The sequence below is a fragment of the Vulpes vulpes genome, chromosome 15 (assembly GCF_048418805.1).
Source record: "Vulpes vulpes isolate BD-2025 chromosome 15, VulVul3, whole genome shotgun sequence".
In the NCBI taxonomy this organism is placed as follows: Eukaryota; Metazoa; Chordata; class Mammalia; order Carnivora; family Canidae; genus Vulpes; species Vulpes vulpes.
The window spans coordinates 45,643,862-45,667,289 of NC_132794.1; the positions used below are offsets into that span (position 1 = coordinate 45,643,862).

Consider the following 23,428-nt stretch of genomic DNA (forward strand, 5'->3'; position numbering starts at 1 on the left):
AAGACATGATTGCTTCTTGCAAGTTGGAGGGTTTCTATTTTCTTCTGTGCATATTTCAGTTGGATCTTCAGAGCATCATTATCTGCTTTCAGGGTATTTATTTCCTAAAGGGAAAGGAGAATGAGGCATGTTAATAAAGCAGCAATGAATAGCAAATCAGTTACAACATTGGAAGTACTACACTTGATTGGCATTTTCTATTCACTGTGGCTGAGAATTAAAAACTATTTTCAAGACAGTTATTTTGCTCTGAATAGAAAATAACAAGTTAAATACCAAGTAAGCATGTGCAAACAGCAATTAGTTTTTGTTATTGAATTAAAGGTGGCTAGCAGGTGGAATAAACCATTCCCAGACAAGACGTGGATAATAAAACCTTCGGATGCTGCATCATAGGAGATCTAAACTTAGCAGAAATGGAGTCTCTGGTTAGGTCTGAGGTATGAAAACAGTGACTCAGTACTGTCATACAAAATATTATAGTTTATTTAAGTTTTTTTTCCCCAAATCACTGAAAACTAATGGACTCCTTTGATAAAGAATTTTATTCTACCCCCTAAACTGGGATTTAATTATCCAATTCTCTGTGGCAGTTGATTTCCAGTCTTCTGAGTTTTAAAAATTGAATTATATTTGACCTATGACATTGTATAAATTTAAGGTGTACAACATGTTAATTTGATAGGTTGTAATACTGCCATTATAAAGACAATCAGTACCTTTCATTACAGTATTATCCTTTTTAATAACTGGAATAATTTAAGTTCTGGACTCAGCAGGTTTGAGGATTATAGTACAGGATTATTGTCTGTAGTCATTGTACTATGCATTATATCTTTTAGGCTTATTTACCAGTTGTTTTAAGTTTGTACCCTTAAACACCATCTGTACCCCCCATTCTTCCCTGGTTCCCAGGTTCCCCTGGTAACCACCATTTTAATCTGGTTTTACAAGTGTGGCTTTTTAAAATTCCATGTATAAGTGATGTTATACAATACTTATCACTTCTCTACTTAGCATAATGTGCCCAAGGCCCATCCATGTTGCTGCAAATTCCCTTCTCATGGCTGAATGATACTCCATGGTATGGACATTTTTACTGTGGTATGGACATTGATGAGGTATGGACACTTAGGTGGTTTTGTCTCTTGGCTATTATAAATAATGCAGTAAACATGAGGGTGTATGTATCTTTTTGTGTTAGTATTTAGTTAGTATTTTTGTGTTCTTCAGATAAGTACCCAGAAGTGAAATTGCTGGATAATATGATAGTTCTACTTTTAATATTTGAGGAACCTCCACACTGTGTTCCATAGTGGCTGCTCTAATTTACATTCTCAGCAACAGGTCAAGAGGGTTCTCTTCAGCACATCTTTGCAAGCACTTGGTATTTTGTTTTCTTGATAGTAGTCATTCTAACAAGTGTGACTTGATAGCTTGTGTTTTGATTTACTTTTCCTTGATGATGAGTGATATTGAGCATCTTTTTATGTACTTCTTGGCCATTTGTATGTATTCTTTAGAAAATGTCTCTTTGGTTCTTCTAAACTAAAAGAACTGTTGTTATTGGGTTGTGTGAATTCTTTATATAAATTGAATATCAACCCTTTATCAAATTAATGGTTTGCAAAAATTTTCTCCCATTCTCTATTGCCTTTGCATTTTGTTAATGCTTTTGCTGTGCAAAAGCTTTTAAGTTTGAGATAGTGTCTGTTTGTTGAAGAGACACACTATCCTTTTCCCCCTTAGGTGCTCTTGGTGCCCTTATTAAATATTAACTCGCTCTATACTCAAGGTGTAATTCTGGGCTCTCCTTATTCTTCCATTCGTCTGTGTTAGTTTTTATGCCAGTACTGTACTGATTTTATTACTGTAGCTTTGAGTATAGTTTGAAGTCAGGAAGTATGATATCTCCAGCTTTGTTCTTTTGTAGTTCCATACAAATTTTAGAATTGTTTTTTCTATTTCTGTGAAGAATGCCATTGGTATTTTAGTAGTGATTGCATTAAATCTGTAGATGGTTTTGGGTAGTATGGACATTTTAATAGTTCTTCTGATCATGAACATGGGATATCTTCCCATTTGTGTCTTCAGTTTCTTTCAGCAAAGTCTTGTTTTCGGCTCTTACACTTCCTTGGTTAAATGTATTCTGAAGTATTTCATTGCTTTTGGTGCTATTGTGAATAGGATAGTTCTCTTTTTTCCAATATTTCATCCTTAGCATGTAGAAATGCAGCTGATTTCTGTATGTTGATTTCGTAGCCTGCAATTATACTGAAATTTTTGATTAGTTCAGTTTTTCAGTTGTTTTGGTAATTTTATATATACAGACCCATATCGTCTGCAAATAGTGATACTTTTACCTCTTTCCTGATTTGGATGCTGTTTATTTCTTTGTCTTGCTTAATTGCTTTAGCTAAGATTTCTAGTAGTATGTTGGATAAGAGTGGTGAGAGTCCGCCTCCTTGTGGCTTGTTTCTGATCTTAGAGAAAAAGCTTTAACTTTTTTTCACTAGTATGTTAGTTAATGGGTTTATCATTTTGGGCTCTTCCTATGTGGAGATATGTTCCTTCTATACCTAGTATGCCTTTTTATTTATTTTTTTTTAAATCATGAAAGGGTGTTGTACTTTGTCAAATGCCTTTTCTGCCTCTATTGAGATGATCCTGTGATTTCTTTTTATCTTTCATTTTACTAATGTGATAAATTACATTTCTTAATTTGTGTATGTTGACCTGTGCTTGTTGCATCCAAGGGATAAATTCCAGTTGGTCTTGGTGTAAAATCCTTTTTATGTGTTCCTGAATTTAGTTTGATAATATATTGTCGAAAATGCTTGCATTTGTATTCATTAGCAACATTGGTCTATAGTTTTGTTGTGTCCTAATCTGGCTCTGGTATCAGAGTAATAATGCTCTTCTCATAGAATAATTTTGTAAGTATTCTCTCCTCAATTTTTGGAGGATTTTGAGAAGAATTGGTGTTAATTCTTTGAATGTTCAGATTTCACCAGTGAAGCCCAGTGTTGGGTGCATATATATTATTAGAACTGTTATAGCTTGTTGGTGTATTGATTATCTTATGACCTTTGTTTCTTGTTATTTTTTGCTTTAGGTCTATTTTGTTTGATATAAGTATGGCTAGGCCCCGTTTTTCTCTTGGTTTCTATTTGCATGGAATATCCTCTTCCATCCGTTTACTTTGAGCCAATATGTGACTCGTTAGAGCTGAAATGAGTTTCCTGTGGGCAGCATAGAATTGGGTCTTATTTTTTTTATCTAGCCAGGCTGTGCCTCTTGATTGGTGAAACCAATCCATTTATAGAGTGACTGTTGTTATGTAAGGACTTACTACAGCCATTTTATTTGCCTTCTGGTTGTTTTGTATCTCCATTTTCTTTTTCCCTTTGTTCTGTTTACTTTTGTAAAGTATGATTTTGAGCATTTAAAATTTTTTATTTAAATTCAACTTAATACATTGTATTATTATTTTCAGAGGTAGAATTTAGCATCATCAGTTGCATACAACACCCAGTTCTCATTAAATCAAGTAGCCTCCTTTTTTTTTTTTTTTTTTTTTTTTTTAGATTTTATTATTCATGAGATACACAGAGAGAGGCAGAGACCTAGGCAGAGGGAGAAGCAGGCTCCCTCCAGGGAACCTGATGTGGGATTCCATCCCAGGACTCCAGGATCATGCCCTGGAGTCAGCTCAACTGCTGAGGCAGACACTCAACTGCTGAGCCACCGAGGCATCCCTCAGTTGCCCTTCTTAATGCCCATCACCCATTACCCCATCCACCCCACTTCCCCTCCAGCAACCCTGTTTGTTCCCTGTAGTTGAGAGTCTTTAATGGTTTGCCTCCCTCTCTGTTTTCCTCTTATTTTTCCTTCCTTTCCCCTATGTTCATCTGTTTTGTTTTCTTAAATTCCACGAGTGAAAGCATAAGGTATTTGTCCTTCTCTAACTTATTTCACTTAGCATGATATTCTTTAGTTCCTTCCATGTCTAGGAAGTTGCAAGTGGCAAGATTCCTTTCTTTTTGCTTTGTGATTACCATGTGGCCTACACATAAAACATCTCATAATTAGAACATCCCTTTTTATCTTGACATTTTATAGGTGAGCAAAGAGAAAGTGCTATCCACTCTTATATTTCTTCCCTTTTATATTTTTGATGTCATAGTTTATCTTTATGCTGTGAATTCACTGAAAAATTATAGTAGCTACAGTTATCTTTAATGCTGTTTTCCTTAGGCCTTTATCCTATAATTAAGAGGTTGAATACACCATTCTAATATAGTTACAGTTTTCTGATTCTGCTTCTCATCATTGTTGAAGTATGGTGTACTTTCATTTGCTTTTATGTCACTAATTAGCATCCTTTCAGTTCAGCTTGAAGACTACTTTCAGCATTTCTTGCAAGGCAGGGTCTAGTGGTGGTGAGCACTTTCAGTTTTCAGTCTGAGAAAACCTTTATTTGAAAGGTGACTACTGGATGAAGTATTCTTGGCTGGCAGTTTTTGTCTTTTTACACTTTGTCATTTTACTTTCTCTTACCCTGTAAAGTTTCTGCTGAGAAACCTGCTGATAGCTAATGAGTTTCCTTTATAAAAGGTTTCTTTTTTTCCCCAGGTTTTAAGATCCTTTCTTTATCAGTGACTTTTGACAGCTGCATTAAAATTGGGTGGTCTGTTAGCTTCTTGGACTTGTATTCTCCAATTTCTTCTCCAGGTTTGGGAAATTCTCAGCTATTATTTCTCTAATTTTCCTTCTATATCTTTCTCATCATATGATAGCTCTTGTAGGGTTTCTTTACTTTATTTAAAATCTTTGTTCTCTAGCCTCTTCTCAATCATTTCTAAATTCCTGTCCTCTAAGTTGCTAGTTCTTTCCTTGCTTTATTTCCTAATGAGCTTTCAGCTCATTGAATTCTTTAGCTCCAGAATTTATCTGGTTCTTTAAAAATTTGTCTTTTTGGCAAAGAACTTCTGTTCATTAATTTTATTCCTTAGTTCATTCAATTACTTATGTTGTCTTGCAGCTTGTTGAATCTCATGAATTCATAACAGCTACTATGAATTCTTTATCAGTTAGATCCCAATACTCCATGCCTTTGAGTTTGGTTGCTGGAATTACTTTTTTTGTGATACCATATTACCTTGAGTTTCCTATAGCATGCCTCTGCCATCCTATTTGAAGTAGCACACACCTTTCTTAATTGTTTACTTTGACTGTTACAGTTGGGTAAATTGGCAGTTAAAGTCCTTTTGTTTTTCATAAGATGGCCACATACTATAGCTGAAGTTTTGGGTTTCTTTTTACCTAAGCTGGCTCTGGTGCTACACTTGGGAGTGTGTGTTTAAAAAGCTGGTGTACAGAGTGCTGGTGGCAGAGGTGGACGGCTGTATGGGATGATACGGGGGAATCCTTGAGTCAGGGTACTCCCAGAGGTCCATGGGCAAACCTGCTGAATGTGTTCCTCCAGTGCCCTGTGCTATTCTTACCTGCCTCCTTCCTCTGTGAGGAAGGAAGCCCGGTGTATTGCGGTGTCATCCTGAGGAGGGAGGCTGACTCCTTTCTCCTAAGCCTCTGTCCCCAAACTCTCCTCCGTCTCACTCCACTCCCATGGTGCACTGACTGGTGGGACGCCCATAACTTCTGTACCTTCCTTTCATGCCTGACCTGGTTTGTCCTCGCCACTGTTGCTCTTGCCTGATTGTGGCAAGATGGAGTAGAGCAGCTCACCAAACTTCCTTGGATCTGAGGCCTAGCCACCTACTTTGCATCCCCAGGAGATTTGTATGTGCCTGTGCTCTACAATGTTTGTTGTAAATAAGAGGGGAGAGTCGAAAGATACAACTCCTGTTGCCATGATGATGTCTCTAGTCCTCTATGAACCCAAGTTCTTACATTATACGTATTGATTACTCCCTCCCTGCAAGTATAGGCAGCATCTGGGTAGTTTGGATACAATGAATTGTTTCTCGATGGAAATTATCTAGATAGCTATAGGTAAATGGTAGGTAAATGTTATGGGATAATTATTCATGATCTAAAGACAAACCATAGCTTGAAATCCTGACCCTGTATTTTACAGCAGACCAAGTAAGGCACAGTTTAACAGCTAGTTTAAAAAGTATCTGGGATTAGAATCACAAAATCTGTGTCCCCAAAACCAGAGTGCTTGTAAGTTGCTTTTGGCAGTTTCCACTGCTAAAGAGAAAGGGCTTTGGCGTAACCCACATCTGGCCACCTTCTGATTCTTAAAAACCCTGTGAACAAGAGAATACCTTTCATCCAGAAAATGTTACTTTTTTCATATGATCCTCCTAATATTATGTTCTTTGTTCCAGACACCAAGCCAAGAGTGTCACATGAATTTAGTTTCTATGGGTATGACAGGGAAGGTACAACACTGAGAACAAGGCAGAGAATTCTGAGGCCCTTTTGGGCAATTTCGCTACGTAAGGAATTTTAGCTAGATGGATGTTAGTTTTGTATTTGTACTGCCAGGCCTCCAAAAACACATTCCCTATTTCTAAAACGATTTAAGTTACGTATCATTGGTAGGAAGCCATCTAAGCCAGCCCTCACCCTGAGCCCTGTATTCTAAACAAAAAGAAGTACATTAGTAATTGGCTCTACAGGATTGAGTGTTTGGGCAACTGGCTTTGTCTTTTTTTCTTTCTTAACATCTTCTCTCATTATGCCTTTTTTCAAATTCTCTAACCTTGTGGAACCATGTTCCCAAACTCCTGTTCTTCCTTCTCAGTAAACTTTACCTTTTATAATGCTTCTGTGAGGCACCTTATAATTAGGACATTGTAAACTTAACTCTACCAGGAGCCGTTTATCAGTTTATAGATTATATTCAGCTGTGCATCTGCCATATACTGTCTAATGTATATAGAAGATCAGCACATTCTCTGATGTGTTGAAGTGTCATTTAGAAAAAAGGGTGTCAGCATGGTAAAGCTGATCAGTAGAAACTTTTTTTTTTTTCAAGGAGCCCATTGTGAACAGACTTTGAAATGGTCCCTCTATGGCAACAGGGAGCCCAGTATATCTTGTTCTACCCATGTAACGTGAGACATCGCTGCCACTGATTCGAAAGAAAGCCAGAAGCCTTTCCTTTCAACCTGGTCAGAATCTTTCGCTCACATGTTCTTCCCTGGTTTAGCCCCACTTCTCTTAGAGTCTGAAAAAGAAAAGGAAAGTACCTGTTCCAGCTCTTGGTAGGTTGGGAGTCTGAGATGACGGAGATCCTCCTTTGATTTTATGAGGGATTCTTTATTCTCCCACTTGACAAAAGCTCGCTTTCTGACCAAGACGGGGCTGGGGCATGGAGATGTGGGACTGGGAAGCACATACAGAGTATCCTGGGCTGTCTTCCTTGGGGAAGACAGTAGAAAGGGACCAGAAGGACCCTCATTGCCAAGCCAAGGCAGTGATTCCGTCTGGGTGGCCTTATGGGCGACAGTCCTCTTCAGCCGAACTGAAATCTTCTGTGAGGACACTCCCATGAGCATGATGGTCCGATCTTTACTTTCCTCACTGTGTTCTACAGCCTCCCCATTAGGAAATGTGAAAGGTCCTTCCTCAGGTACTGTAGAAAGATACATGACATATTAATACTGTATCTCAGAAAAGCAGAAACTCCCGATTGACACATTAGTTCCAAGTAAAACCTTTCTTAGGGTTATAGGAGTTCCATAGGCCCAAAGTGGATTCCTTTTCAGGCACCCTCTTTAGGGGGTAAAGGGGCTTTACTGGTGAAGCCACGGCCACTGTTGCTAGGCTGCATCTATCCTAGGAAAGAGCATTTTCTACTTGCACAAAAGCTGCCTAGATGATTTCAGTGTCTGCAGATAGTTGAGGCCAGTCCCTGCTTCACTAGAGAGAAATGGTCCATAAATATTTTCTGTGGACCCTGGGATGTGGTAGCTAGCCCTCAGCATTCAAGTTTTGGTCCTATTGCAGGTGGTGGTAGGAATTTTCTTTGGGACCTATTTGCACAATGGCCATAGCTTAACTGTGAGGGGAGTTCTAGCTTTGTGGATGTGTGCCTCAAAATGTATTGCCCTTGTGTGACACCAGTTGGAAATCAACCACCACCCTTGCCTAGAACCCAGCCTAGATATTAGGCATTAGGAGTAATTTCCTGGAAGAGTAAAGAGTGGATATACGTGAGATGAGTGCTAGGCTGTAGGATAGATGATACATCATCTAAATTTATTGCTTTGCAAATAAACACATTTATTTAATAAGTACAGATTTTAGATTCTGTTAGTTACCTTCCAGGATTTGGGGGAAATGAAATGATGTTTAAAGAGTGTGCATTTCTATTAAAATGTTACATATTTTTAATCACTAAACTTTGTAGCCAAGACATTAGGTTGGTAGAGTCAGCATTTATAATTTGAATCAACAGTTTAATACCAGATACATCATAAGGATCCTAGTTTAATCTTTACCCAGGGGAACATAAGTATTTATCCAAATAAAGCTCAAAATTATAACTATACTGTTAACTTAAATATCACAATATTTATTTTTTGGAGGAGTATTATGAGTTTGTGTGTGTGTGTGTGGGGGGGGTGCGTGCATCCCATTTTCCAACCAGACCTTCACACTGCTCTCTGCCACCTTTCTCCCATGAAAATTTGTATTTTTTGTGACTAGTCTGTGGTGGTTTTTACTAAAAGGGGGAAGGACAAAGGTCATCTTTCCTCCCTGAAAACTTTATCCTTCCCACTTCACTTTCCAAGAGGAATGTTCTCTGTGCCTACTTACCATGGAGCAGGTCTTTGGCTCCCAATGAGCAAAGACTGGATGCTGGCCCTCCAACAGCGCTGTTCTCTGTGGGAGCTGCTGGGTTCTTGGCTCGCTTCTTGCACTCAAACACAACCAGATCTTTGCACTGTTTGTGGCAGTTCATCCCACAGTCTGTGGACGAGACACCCTGGTCAGGAAGTCTTTCGCTTTCTTCTCCAGAGTCTCAAAACCACATTTGTGCAGTGCTCTCCTGATATATATGCCTGTCCTAGGAGCTAGGACGCCTCCTGTTCCTAACAAAGCTAGTAGCCTTCTCATTTGGTCACCTCTGGGTCTCACCATCTCGTTGAAACCCTCATCATGAGTCTCAGAATCAGAAGCAGCATCTACTGTCTTGGAGAGAAGTGGTGTCTGAGTCATCCTGCATACACTGCCTACTTTAAGGAGATCCCCTGGAGGCTCGCAGCTCTTATGTACCTTTTTATGACCATATGAAAACAGCCTCCCTACCCACCACCACTATTTCCAGAACAACCCACACAGAGAGAGGACCTCGCAAAGGGGAGCTTCATAACTGGTCACCCAGGCATTCCTCTTCTCTGTGGTGGCAGTCACTCTCCATGGGTGCTCTAGGGAAGCCAGTTTGGGGATGAAGCTGTGAACTGTGCTGAGAAGTGGATTCAATGGACAACTACTATGGATAAAAAATGTTTCCTCTAAGACCAGGGAAAACAACACAATCAACAAAGCTGAGCCTTACCTTTACATCGATATCCTTGTTTGATCACTCCCCAGAGCTGTGAGACAGACAAGAGATAGTTAGAATGTACAGTTGTCAGTCATCTGTCTACTGGGAGGCTAGACGTGACACCCATTCCTTATTTCCCCTTGTTGTGCTCTCTTCCTCAAGTGGGAAGGAAACCTCGTTAATCTTCCCCATCATGACTCTCCTGACCTTAAACTGCAAACAGGAAGAGTTTGTGCTGATCAAAGTCAAATGTTCTCAAGAAGCTCACTAGCATGGACTTCGGAGACCTTCCTGAGGCCTGAAGTAGATGAATCGAAGAACAGACAGGTTTCTCAGGATTCCAAACTAAAGAACAAGTATACAGAACCCTGGGGTCAGGGACTGGGAGGGACAGAGGTGGGCAGAATCATGGGGCTTCTTAAAAGCAGTTCCTTTTGAAGGGGAAAGAGCAGGGATGCCTCATCATTCTTTTCTCTAACATATGAATATAATTACTTAAAACAATATATCCCCAATTCAACCTTTCTTACCATTTGTCCCCAGACCTTATACAATGAAGGCAGAAATAAATCCAAATCCGGGAGGAATGGTAAAGATGAGTTCAGGTAAAAACCATGCATTTGAGAATGCGGTTATTCTGGGCGTTTACTTAGGCTATAAGCTGGGATGGTTGGTAAAGGTTGTGAGGTCTGTGCCTGGCTTAATCCTTTAAACTGTCGAATACCCCTCCCCAAGTTAAACCTGATACATTCAAAGAACAACTTACAAAGCCAGCACAGTTGTCACAGAAAGTAGGTTTCAGGTAGGTGGTCTCTTGAAAGTTGTGAGGAAAGCCCAGGCCCAGCTTGGAGTAGATTGAGCTGGCCCTCATGAAGTAGGCTGTGATCTCGTCTCTGCTGATGAGGCCTTCCCTGTCAGCAAGTGACAGACCAGGTGTGAGTGGGGTCTGAGTAGCAAGAGTGGCTTCTAGCCTTGACATTCACCTTTTTTATCCTTGTGGGTAGGACAGTATGTAGTGGCAGGGATTATTTCCGGGAGCCCTGCTCTTAAATAAGGATACATGGATAGCATGTCACAGCAGGGGAGAGGGCAGTATTCATTTCGACAGAGGTGTTCTTTGGCTAAAGTAGGTTTTCCTAGCAAATTTAAGGACTTGAAAAAGAAATTGAAACCGTATAGGGAGAGAAATGCCTTACGTTGCGGTTTCTGACTTTAGACAGTACGTGACACAGCACTGGAGCTCACCAGCCATCCCTTCAATTTCATACACAGAACCAACGTAGGGCTTATGTAACCTTCCGAAAAGTAAACACGCAAAGTAGTATATAATCCTTTCTCATGATCTGCAGAACAAGGCAAGGAGCACTCATAGTTTTCCTATTGATAGTTGACTATTGGTTAACTGGCAGATTTACGGGGTCTTCACTTCTGAGGCATTCGAAACACAGTCGGTCATGGTCCAAACCAAACCCAGACAGGCAGCCACAGCCGCCTATTCCTGTACACAGGTGCTCACCTGTCCCTGTCCATCACACAGAAGGAAAAGGGGAAACTGGCGGCAATCTTTTCAAACTCTTCCTGAGAAATGTATCCATCCTGGTCGTGATCATAGTTCTTGAAGACAGACTGTGAAGAAAGGAGTTTCTTTGGTGATTACCAAAGTGAAACCCATCATTTCTCCCTTGAGCCAAAGGACCAAGGCCTGGAGCGTCTGCTAAAAGCCTCTCCTTGGCCTGAGTGAGAGAATGCAGAACCGTGCTCCCAGAGCTGCTGCAGAGAAGCAGTGGGGCACATGCCAGGTGTGCCCTGTGCTGGTGTCTACAGGGGGCCAGGGGCTTTCGGGTCCAATCACAGGTGCATCGACTGAGCATCTCCCTGGCCACTGTGTGCTCCAGCTCATTGCCCAGGGGATGCTCTCCCACTTCTCGGCCTCCATTGCTTCTGCTAACAGCCCAGCTGGAAATGCTCCCTCCCGTCCTCGACGACTCCTGGTTCTATCACTTGTTGGCTCTCACTTTTCGATTATTGTACCACCCCGCTGTAACATGAGGCTAAAGTATGTTCAAAAAATGTAACTCTTGAACTGTCCTACAGGCCCAATATGAGAAGTGGTCTCCTGTGTGCACTAGGGACAAGTTTCTCACCTCTGTTTCTGCCACTGTGCCCCACCCACCACCTTGCATGTAAAACTAAGCTAGGCAGTGCACTACTTCTCTCTGCTGAAACACAGCTGTACTTACATCCACCATCCTCTGGACGTGTTTGCTAATGGTCTTTGGGTCAGGTTTGGGAGATATTCCAGAGGCCCAATCCACTACGACTGGTGGTTTTGAAGGTGTTAGTGGCTAAAATGAAATATTCAGAGAAATCCCAATGACCACAATGCAGTACAACGTACAACTCCTCCCTTTCTCACTAGCTGGTGGCTACATCTGTTGGCAACCCTCAGCTACCTGCAGGGGTAAGGACCTGAGAGCCCACATGGAATTGAAATCAACAACTGTAATTCTGGCCAATGCAAGTGTGCTTCAAAGATGACAGTGCTCCTCCCATTTATTCTCTTCATCTCCAGATAACTCAAAATTCTCCATTCCCTCTGCATTAAACCTTTTGTCAAAGCTATCAGAAAAGTACAGTGGATCATTTGAATTTCTTTTCCGTTCAGTGGATCATTAAATGCCCTTTCCGTTCTCTACTTACTAGGTTAGTAAAGATGTGGATGAAGAGAAAAATAGCTAAAAGGTGGGACAACACAAGGAAAAAGGTCTCAGGCCTGGACAAGCTGAGATGGAATCCATTTCTTTTCTTTCTTTCTCTTTTTTCTTTTTTTTTTTCTTTTTGGAATCCATTCCTAACTGCAACTTGGCCCAATGAAAATCTCTTCCAAAAATGAGAGAAGGTATCCTTTCAATTTGAAATGCCCTCTAACACCCTGAAAATTAAACCTGCCAAATATTTTCAGTGAAGAGCTTTCATTACAGCAGGAGCTAGAACTTGATCTTTCTGCATAGAGACAATGAAATCTAGCTACCTTAACTCTCCCCTTACGCACTATATGTCTGGGGGCTGGGAAGCTTGCCAGGAAACGGAGGGCAATACTGGTCCTTCAGAAGGAAGACTGACATCTTTACCTGCCTGTAGGAGAGGCAGGGCCAGACAACCTGACAAAGTCCAGCCATGAAGCACCAGGACTGCAGGATTTTCAGGACTTCTCAGCATAAGGTCAAATTCCAGAGGAACATGGGATGATCGGGCTTTTCTAAGTATGCATATTCTTACCAACAAATCAGAGAAGAGAAACGACTGATATGGGGATCTTTTATAATAAATAGAAAGGCGATGTCACTGTGGCTCACAACTCTATCTCCCTTCTCTACTTGGTAAGTCACCAACTGACCATACGACTCACTGGGGTATGCTTAGTGCGCATAGTCATTTACCGTTCCTATATTCGTCTCATCCCTTCAAGTAGACTTCAGGCTCTTTATGGTCAGGAACTACTTATACAAATGTTGAAGCTTTCTCTGTTCCTAGCACAAGGTTGGGCACACAGTGGAAATATAACACTTACTACACTGAAGACAGTTTTGTTCCTTAAGATGATGACCTTGATGAGCAGCTTGTAAAGTATCTGTTACATGCACTAATTTTAGCATAAAAATATGAACAACTCACTGGGGCTCTGTGGTTCCTTGGTTCCCGAGCATAGGAGAGCTCGTAGATCTCATCTTCGGTATAGTAGAGATCTAAGGACAACTGCAGGTCAAAGCAGAACACGGTTATTTGCTAGGCTGCTGTTTGCTTTTCCCAGGGCTGATGTCTTTCTTTCTGTCTTTCTTTCTTGGTACTTCCTCTGCTGCTGTTGGCTCTTCTAGTAGTTTGTTTTTAAAATTCACAATGTTTGGAGGATGTAACACTAGGGCAATAGGGCAAGTGTTAGTTCCTTTTTTTTTTTTTTAATTTTTTTAAATTGGAGTTCAATTTGCCAACATATAGCATATCACCCAGAGCTCATCCCGTTGCGTTAGTTCCTTCTTGCTAAAATGTAAAATTGTGGAGAAATATCAAGATGTCCTCTTTTAAAATATAATTTAATATTTAAGCTTTCAAGCTTAGGCAAAAGGCCCTACTTATCTGGTCAGATGGTCCAACCTCACTTGTTTTCTACAACAGACCCCAGTTTAAATGATAAGAGGTATCATTAAATGATAGTAAGAGTTAATCAATTTCATATATCTTAAACCATAAAATCCAGAGGAGAGAGATCTTAGAAATAATCCTGTTCTTAACCTAGAGTCTATGGATGGCTTCAAGAGGTTCAGAACTCATGTATATTTTTTTGGGAAGAATGTTCAGTTTTCACCACATAATTTGTGATTCGAAAGTGTTAAGATCAGTGCATCTTTTTATAGGTGATGTCTAAGGCCGAGACCTGCCACAGTCACCTGGCCAGTTGGTGAAAGGGCTAGGAGGTGAACGGTGGGTCTCTATCAGAATCATCATGTGAAGGGAGAAGAGGCTATAATTATTTTATTCTGCAAAAATGCAGATTAAAAACTGTTTAATGTTAGAACTGAAAGAGAAGTTACAAGCTATCCCAGAGATTACTCTCTCTGATTTATAGAAACGGAAACAGATTTAGAGTTACATGTCCACAGTCTAACAGCTGATGAACTACAGAATTGTGGGTATGGAAGAGAGTTCATCTTATCTCACTGTGGACCCAACACGCAAATCCTGGGCTCCTGCACCACACATTTGCCTGTTCTTGACCTGAATGCCTCCATTTTTTTTTTTTTTTTACACTTACTGCCTTACCTTTTTTTTTTTTTTTTTTTTAATGGGAATACACTGTCTGCATCTCTTACAAAGCTTTATATCCTGATTTGCTATTAGCTCCTCCCAGTGAGTTTAGGATTGCTTTCGTAGGGGGGTGGGAAACAGTTCTAGAAGTCCTAAGGGCATACTGCTTAAGAGCACAACCTCAGGTCCCTCCACCTGGGTCTGAGTCCAGGTTCTGCTGCTTAATCATGTGTGGTCCTCTGAGAAATTATGCCTTTGTGCCTCAGAATCTCTATCCATAAAATGGTGATAATAATAGTATCTACTTCAGAGTTTTTATGAGTATTAATTGAGGTACTATTTGCTAGGGTGTGGGGAGTGGTTTGTGGTATATAGCTAGTCCTTAGTAGTTGCCTCCTGTAGGAGCCTCACCGTCAGCAAATGCACCAAGTCCTTGTTGGCCTCTAAGGGCGGGGCCACCTCTTGCAGCTGGACCAGCTCATTGATATGATTATAAAGGGCCAGCAGCTTGTGGACGTTCACCTTCCCATCTTCCAGATAGTCGGGCATAGCTTCGTACAGGGAGATGAGGTCCTTGAGGTGCACCCCCAGGATGGGGATCTTGAATTGGGTACACTCCCCATAGGCTCGCCGATAGTTGTCATAGTTTCTACAGGAGGACAGCAGCTCTGTCATCTCACCCAGAACCTACAAAATAGAAGAGACCCAGTCACAGGTACCCACCAAGCAGGGAGTATCGTCTGCAGTACTCTCAGCTCCTCCCATGATTTCACCCCATCCCTAATTTGCCAGGCAGGAGGTGATTCATCTAAAAGTTGCAGTTTGTGACTCCCAAATTAAAATTCCAGCTTATTTCAAATGCAGAATGTATCTACAAACGCAAGGTAGGCTTTACTTGATTATACTACGTAACTGAAAAATCTTGAGTGTGGTCTTATCATTTTTATACTAAGAAAAAATGAGAACCTGAGATAAAAATTTAAAAAGGTACAAGAATATACATTAAACAGTAAATGTCCCTTTGACCTCTGTCTCCAGCCGTGCAGTTTCCCTCCCTAGTGCCATCTGAATGCTTCCAGAGACACGTGAAGTGTGCTGTTGGAAGTGCTGACTGTACTGCAGGCGCGGGGAATTGCTGCGGGGCGTCAGGAGTCTCCAGCACATTCTTTATGCTCTGCTCTGCGGGCCTTCTCGCAATGATTTTCAGATGGGCCAAAGTCTAGGAAGTGTGTGACATTCCGTTCACAGCCCGGAATCCTGAACCAGAGATTCAGGTAACAGACCGATTCCCAAAAGAAAGCATGGAAGAGGTTGACGCAGAGGCCCTAGGGGGCGGGTCAGTAGAGCCCACACCGTGCCCTGAAAGGGGCGAGGTTGCTCACCAGCCCAAAGAGGGAGCATCGGGAGCCAGCGTTCCTGACAAACACACCTGGTCCACGTCTGCAAGCAGTTCGCAGAACCCCCTTCCCCACCCATGATGTCCATCTTCCTCAGAGGCAAGGAGGGAAGTAGAGACTGTCCACTAGTCGTGTCACAGACACAAAATAACTATTTTAAATGCTGCTGGACATCCTTTTAATAAGACTGTGGTCTAACAAGTACCATTTGCCCCCAGGGAGGAACTGGAGGTTTGGAGCGCACCTCCCTCAATCCTGATGAACTGGCAAGACGGCCTCCCTCTCACTCACCTCTTAGCAAACAGTGACCATGACTGTGAAGTAGGGAAGGGGCTTGCAAGAACTGGCTGTGCAGACCGCCCTGAGGGTCAAGCAGCCACCCACACAGAAGCACTGCTGTGGAAGAGGAGCGAGCCCCAGCTTCAAGAGAACTAACACGAGGGCATGTTCATCTCCATGACTGTCTCCCTCTGTCACTTCTGAGACACGGGCAATCTTTTCAGTGGTTCCACTGAGTTTCCGCAGAACTAGCAGGGAACTGGAAGGTGGAGTGGGGTAGCATCCCCGGAGCTAAAGGTGGTTGGTGACAGCGGGGACAATGAATCTGAGACTTCCCAAAAGCAGCTTGAACATCCTGGGACAACAGGGCAATGGAGCACAGACATGTCTCCTTAAGAAGAGCCTCCATGGAGCCCAGAGGATGGGGGGGGGGGGGGTAGGGGGCACAGGGGGGTTGAGGTTAGTAAGGCAGGGCTGCTCAGTCCTCTCATGTGAGGTGGAAATGCTCAAAGAGCAGCTGTTAGCTAATCCAGACCACACACAGCTGCACTCATATCTTCAGTATATCTTAGTGGTTTGTATTCAGAGTAACAGCCCCGTGTTATAAAGGACTAAGTCTACTCTGTAAGATGTTAAGAATGTAGAAAAGTGCATAGGGTATTTAAGACGACTATTCCTCAAGAGAACACTGCTACAAAATGGCACCTGAAAAGTTAATTTTAAACTCTGGGAAAATTCAGCTGTCCAGAATGTCATTCTCCAAGCCATCTGGGAGGCAGGCTTCTAATCTGTCACTCACTATACATATTTGACACCAAACAACTACAGTCAACCGAGCTACTGTTTCTTTTAGGAAAACGTTTTGGAACAAGGTGCTAGAGCAAGAGAGCTGGTATTAAAGACAGTGACTGAATGTTCACAGGAGTAGAGGAGAGAGGCACACATTATTTCCACTGACCGGCAGGGATGTGTACAGTGACAGAAGCCAGACTGAATCACTCAGACCTGGGACCAGTCCCATCCTATGGGTCTTCAAGGGTGGCGGGGCGGGGGGTGGGGGGGTGGGGGGAGGGAGGGGGTATTTGGTTCTGCCTCTCTGACACTTTGCCTAATTAGCTGGTGAAGGGTTACAGGGCTTGGAAATGCTCTCTGGGTTGCCCGCCGCTGGCCCTGGGGCTGCTGCTAAGGAGCCCAGAGAGGCAGTGGTGCTCACCTTGTTGATTTCGTGAGGGACATGTGAACTTGTCTCCTTGAGCCTGGAGATGGAGCTGTGACACAGCCCACCTATCACGGCCATCAGTGTATTGAAGTTCTGTAGCTGGTGGAGCTTCTGTGAGATAGGAAACAGAGGGCTGTCAACGTGCATGTGTTACACACCTCCGTGCTCTCCTGGGATCCTTCCTGATGCTGGCCACGTCCTAGGGGTCAGGGGCTGCAGCTTTCTGACTGTTCTTTCCTGTAGGCTTCATTTCAGACCACAGGTCTCAAGTCTAGCAAGGTGTCACATGTCCCTCCTCTGTTGCAGCAGTTCTGCGGGCCGTCCTCTATGTCAGCGGTTTCCAAGAACCACCCAAAGTACCTGTTTAACACAAGGACTTCTGGATCCAAGTGCAACTCTTCTGATTCCTGGGATCTGGGGCTGAACTTAGGGATAAACCTTCAGTCAATATCAGAGCAGGTGGGCCATGTACCAAACCGGGCCTGACCATGTAGAGCTAATAGCATTTGACATCCTTCATCCTGAATAACCAGACTTTAATCTTTAAGGACAAAGACTCTCTGGGGAATTCCAGTTATGCGCTCATACCACCTGTTTTCCTCTTACGAAAGGCTGCCTTCAAATGTTAAACCTGGCCATTCAACACAATCTAGACTCAAAGACCTAAAACCTGGGAGACTGCCCTTTCCTTTGCCATGGGGGCCACGTTTGGAGAAACAATGTAGGCTGGTAAGCATCTTCTGAAAATGTTAAAAGATCTAAGCAGATCTTGGGGTGCTTGACTGGCTCAGAAGAGTGTGTGACTCTTGATATCTTGGGGTCACAGGTTTGAGCCCCACATTTGGTTGTAAAGATTATAAATCAATATGTAAAAGAATTTTAAAAGATCTAACCAAATCTAAAAGTGTATCCTAACCCGAGAGAGTTCAGTATGGCCCTCACCATAGTGCTCTTATGGGGGAAACAGAAAAGCCACGGCATCTAAATCTGGGACAGTTTACAGCATACACACTCCACTGTGGTTCAGGAGAGGAAAGCAGCTCCAGCCGACACACTGGCTAGGGGGAGGGAGAGGGGTACTTGACCTCAGAACCCAGGTCAAGATTCTTAATCTAGTCACTCACCTGAGCCACCTGGATGAACTTGATAAAGACTTCTGCCCGGAGCTGCGGGGTGGGGCGGCTGAGAACCATCAGTTGTACCCACTGGGAGATGCCATTACACAGGGCAATGGACCGCTCCATGGTGGGGTTCTCCTTCACACAGCTATTCACGAGGTAATTCTGATAATCGGAGAACTGGGGAAAAAGAAACCTGTCAGGACGCCCCTCTAGTGTCCCGGGAGGCTCGAGAGGCACATCACCTCGGTTCAGTTGATGCTGTGGGGCACAGAGGCTCTTGGCCCTCCTCTTGCATGGCTTCCACTTGGCTGATGAGCCTGCAGATGATGATGATGGTGGGAAGGAAATCTTTCTTATTCTACCCCCAGCGTGGTTCCTCTCCATCAGAAGTCATTAGCACAAGTGGACGTGTGCACATCCTAGTTAATCCAAACACTGTATCCGCATAGATAATGATACCGTCCCTTCTAAATTCTAAAGACTACAATATAGAAGAGAAATCCTAGTATAGATAGTCCCTGACTAGAATGGGTTGACTTAGGATTTTTTAACTGTAGAGTGTTGCAAAAGCCATATGCGCTCGAAAGAAACCATACTTTGAATTTTGAGTCTGGACCTTTTCCCAGACTAGCCATACACAGTGTGAAACAGCAAACTGCCGCTACCAGGCCGCCACATGATACCATAGGAATAAACAACTGATTCGCTTACAGCCGCCCTGTACTCCTATAAACAGCTCAGTATTCAGTAAACTACAAGAGATATTCAAAATTTTATTACAAATAGGCTATGCGACAGGTGATTCAGCCCAACTGTAGGCCAACGGAAGTGTTCTGGACACGTGTAAGGTGGGCTAGGCTGAGCTACGCGTGATGCTGGTAGGTTGGAGGTATTAAATGGTATTTTCGACCTACGATGGGTCCGTGGAGCCCGGTACTCCCATGGTAAGTTGAGTAAGGTCTGTACTAGTTCTCGCTCCACTGCGAAGGGGAAAAACGGACAATCCTCCCAAGAAAATCTCTCTCTTCACCCCCCGAACCGCTGTTTTCTTAAAAGTGGGATCATAAAACCCACCCCACCCAGGGCACGAGACTGCCAGGAGCATCACAATGTACGAGAGCACGCTAACTTCCCGGGGTGCTACACACGTGCGCCGCCACCGCAGGCTCAGGCTGAACCAGAGCTGCTGGCACTTCTCTGGCTCATCAGCCTGAGCGGAGGCCGCGCGCTTAGCTATTGTTTAGTGACCATGGTTTTCCAACCTGACGGTGGCTGACTAGGCTGGCATGAACAGCCTCTGTGGACCGGGGCTGTCGCCACACACCACGGTCCCAACGCCACGGCAGCCACCCTGCCCTGCTGCTGCTCCGACCCAATGGCCCTGGAAGCCCCCAGGGGACCGGCTATTCCCAGCCCTCTGCTCCCAGGCCCCCTTTGAAGTCGGATGTGTGACACAGTTGGGCCAGTGACCGCTGACGGGCAGAAAACTAGGGTCAAAAAAGGCCTCAAGAGGGACACATAAGCAATCATACTGGTTCTGAGAGAAAGTGCCCAGGACTCACCCCAGTGAATGCATCATACCCCTCCCACTGTCACTAAAACACGGAGTCTGCTTATTTTTTAGAATTAATACTAAATACTATAATTAGCACAAAATAACCAATGCCACTGAGTTTATAGCAGAGAGAAATTTCCCTCCAACTGCAGTCAAGGAACATTAATTGGGAAAACCACTTAGAACTGTGTAGGAAAAATGAAAAAAAAAAAAAAAAAAAAAAACAAAAACCCACCCCATTTTCTATGAGGGGATCGTGCCACCCATAAGAAATGAAAGTTCAAACTGATGTGTTCATTGGCAAGGGGAGCACGGCTTGAACCTGGGGAGCACTAGCTCAGAGTCCTAGTTCTAGAGTGATTTCCACCCCGCCTCGGGGATCTGAGTGCAGGCATCCTGGAGGCGCCCTGCCAGCTGGGCCCCGATTGCCCGTGTCACCTATTGCCCTTTTCAGTGTTGTTCCCTGGCACGGGGAGGCCCCGCCCACCATAAATGGCCAGGTGGAGCTTCCCAATCGGGGCCTATGGTTGGCCTGGGAGTGCTGGCGGGGACCCTGGAGGGCTGGTGCCCATGAATGCATGGAGCTTACTTCCCGCCAGGGGCTGGATGGTCCTGCCACCTGTGTGGCATCAGCATGACGTCAGCAACATGGGAGGGGACATGAAACAAACCCTGAAACCTGGTTTGTGGTTCTTCTAGACACAGGCAGACTTCATCAGCAGGGGCTGAGTGACATGGAGGCATGTGACTCCAGCCCCAGCTCTGACCCTGAGGGGCAGAGTGACCTCGCTCGGGCTGCCTTCCCAGGGGTCCCCATCCCCGCATCTGGGGAACATAGGTCATTCTAAGAAATGCATCCAGCAATTGGGTGTGCTCTGCTTTTAGAGCAAAGCTGAAGACTGCCTCTCTGGTAGGGGTGGGGACTGAGCGGCCCAAGGCTGTCATTTCCCGGGGAAGCATATTGGCCACTATGCGAAGCTGGCATCTGCCACGCCAACAAGTTCTCTTGTAGAGAGCCGAAATTCTTTCATATTGTAGATGAAGTTTTTTAAGGAGCAAGGTTTGGGTCGGTATGGCTTTGGTCTAGAATCATGATGGACTGCTGGGTCCTGTCACCACGACTTCAAAAAGTAAAGTATATTCTGGGCTAGACCAGGAGCATCTGCTTTATTTTAGGATTTCCCTGAGCCATTCAAAGCCCATCCCAGAATAAAAACTCAAGGGAAGACATATCACTTTCCTTTTTTTTTTTCTTAAGGAAAATTTGTAAAAATCTGGAAGTGTGATGGGTGTGTATGCATACATATGTGTGTGCGCGTGTGTGCAGGGTGTCGCGTGTGCCCGCAGCACTGCCGCGTGAGGGAGTGGTGGGGTGGCTCGCAGGATGGGAGAAGGGGAGCACAGCAGAGCGACAGAGACGTTTCGAGGAAATGTGCTCATTTCCTAAACTAGACGAAGTCTGGGAGGCGTGTCTAGCCAGCCCTGAGGGGCCCTCCAGGGTCAGGAGGTAGACGGGCTGTTGAGTTTCTCTGCTTGTTTTCTGGGGTGACCCAGGGAAGTTCTCCCCTGCCCCTCAAGCACGTACGGATATCCTCCGGAAGGACTTGAACTCAAGGTAGGTGAGGTGCTCCGACAGCTCCTCTGGCTCCAGGTGGTCGAACAGCAGGGAGACTTTCCGTTTCTTGCTGGTGTTGGATTTTATCCTCTGAGTCAGCTTCCTGGACCAGTCACGGGCATTGCTTTTGTGAGTAAACATGAAAGGGAGAAGACGGGGAAAAACAAAAATTAGTTTCCAGGGGGGTGCCCTGATGGTCCGGTGTCTGCCTTCAGCTCAGGTCCTGATCTCAGGGCCCGGGGATGGCGCCCGAGCTCGCGCCCGCACCCCAGCCCCACTCGTGCTCGCTCGCTCGCTCTCTCAAATAGTTCACAAGAATCTTAGATCCCGTAAGTCCATGCACACGTCCCACGGGAACGCACAAAGCACGGCCCATTAGCTAACTCCTCGGCCGAGGCAAAGCATTGAGCGGTTTCCCCAAATCCACTTTTTCCCGCACCCCCGCGAGCGGGTGGGAGGGCCTTGCTGGTTCCGGGCGGGCCTCCGAACCCGGCCTGGGAACCGGGGTCTCCCCCAGGCCGCACCCCGGGGTCGCGCCCCAGCGGGCCACCCAACGTGCGACCGCGACGTCCCGCGCGAGGGAGGCTGGGCTCGAGGTCGGTGGGTCGCGGAGACCCCGCCCCGGGAGTCCGGGTGGGGGCGGGGCGCTGCCCTGGGCTCCACCCGCCTCCTCTCGACGCCCGCAGTGAGGGCCACACGTCCCCTCATCTTCCCGGGGCGACCTCCGAGCAGAGAAGCGCAGACTCCAAGCTGGCCGAGCCCAGACAGCGCCGGGATCGCTCTGCTTCCCGGGAGGTCGGTGACAGGCGCCTCGGGCCCAGGCGGGGCACCCGGGCCGCCCGCTCCGCCCCGCCCTGACGTGGCTGACCCCTCCCGAGGTGAGCATGGGCCCCCGCAGGGTGCGCCCGGGCGCAGGTAGGAGCCGGGGTGGCCCTAGCCCGGGAGCAGGCCCCAGGGGCGCCAGCAGCGGGCGAGCGCGCAGGCGCAGAGGACGCCCAGCCTGTACTCCCGGTTTCCCTCATTCCTTCTTCACCGGGACTTTCCCCCCCGTCTGTCCCCTGCGCCTCGGTATTAGGCGCTCCCAGCGCTGTCCCCAGGGGGCTTCCCCGCTTCTCTGTTCCACGCCAGTCTTTTGGCTTTGGCGACCCAATCTGAGCCCGTCTGCGGGGCTTCTGGGGGGGGAAGGGCCGCCCTCGGGGCAGGGGGCGGGGGGCAGCCCCGGGGAGCCCCGGGGGGGGATGGGGGCGCAGGTGCTCTGCGGGGACCCGTCAGAACCCCGATACTCACATTTGCGTCGTGTCGATCAGGCGGCAGTGCAACTCGTCGCCGTTAGCCTTCACCAGTTCCTGGAACTCCTCCATGGTGTTTGTCAAGCTACCGTCCATCTTAAACATGATCCAGAATTCGGTTATCCAGTACCTACGAGGTGGGAAGTCAAAAAAAAAAAAAAAAATCCAAAACTGATGACAAAGACTCAGGCTTCGGTGGGTTCCTCCCTCAAAGGAGAATCAGAAAAAGGAGGTGGTTTGTCCTTCCATAGGCCCAAGAATACAGAATATATATTCAGGGGGTGGGGGATGGAAAGAAAACGGGCGCCCCGACAGCCCCGGCCCCTCCACACCCCACAGGCCTTGACAGGACAGGCGCGGCCTGTGCACCGCAATGACGGGAAGGGGCTCTGTTAGGCGCCGTTAGAGACCAACCAAATCCAAGGACCGGGCACTGAGTCTGTAAGGTACCTTTGCTCACATCTTACAACATACGACGGTGAAAAATAATGTCCACATACACACACACAAAAGTTTTTAATGACTACAGGAGATTCCCTGTGACCTAGAATTAAATGAAACGCACAGGACAACACAAATGGACTTTGATCTCAACTGCATTAAGAAGACCCGCTTAGAAAACAC

The 23,428-nt window shown here is 45.2% G+C and overlaps 1 protein-coding gene across 1 annotated transcript in view; it reads right to left on the reverse strand.

Annotated features, from left to right (window-relative positions):
- The window catches only part of RASGRP1 (RAS guanyl releasing protein 1), a 75,848-nt gene that overhangs the window by 186 nt on the left and 52,234 nt on the right, over window positions 1-23,428 (reverse strand). Inside the window, 13 exon segments of the mRNA XM_072738227.1 lie at window positions 1-104; window positions 7,224-7,609; window positions 8,797-8,949; window positions 9,539-9,575; window positions 10,293-10,437; window positions 11,043-11,152; window positions 11,767-11,871; window positions 13,202-13,282; window positions 14,741-15,016; window positions 17,219-17,335; window positions 18,349-18,522; window positions 21,486-21,639; window positions 22,803-22,934. Of these exon segments, the coding sequence (XP_072594328.1) occupies window positions 1-104; window positions 7,224-7,609; window positions 8,797-8,949; window positions 9,539-9,575; window positions 10,293-10,437; window positions 11,043-11,152; window positions 11,767-11,871; window positions 13,202-13,282; window positions 14,741-15,016; window positions 17,219-17,335; window positions 18,349-18,522; window positions 21,486-21,639; window positions 22,803-22,934 (1,974 nt within the window).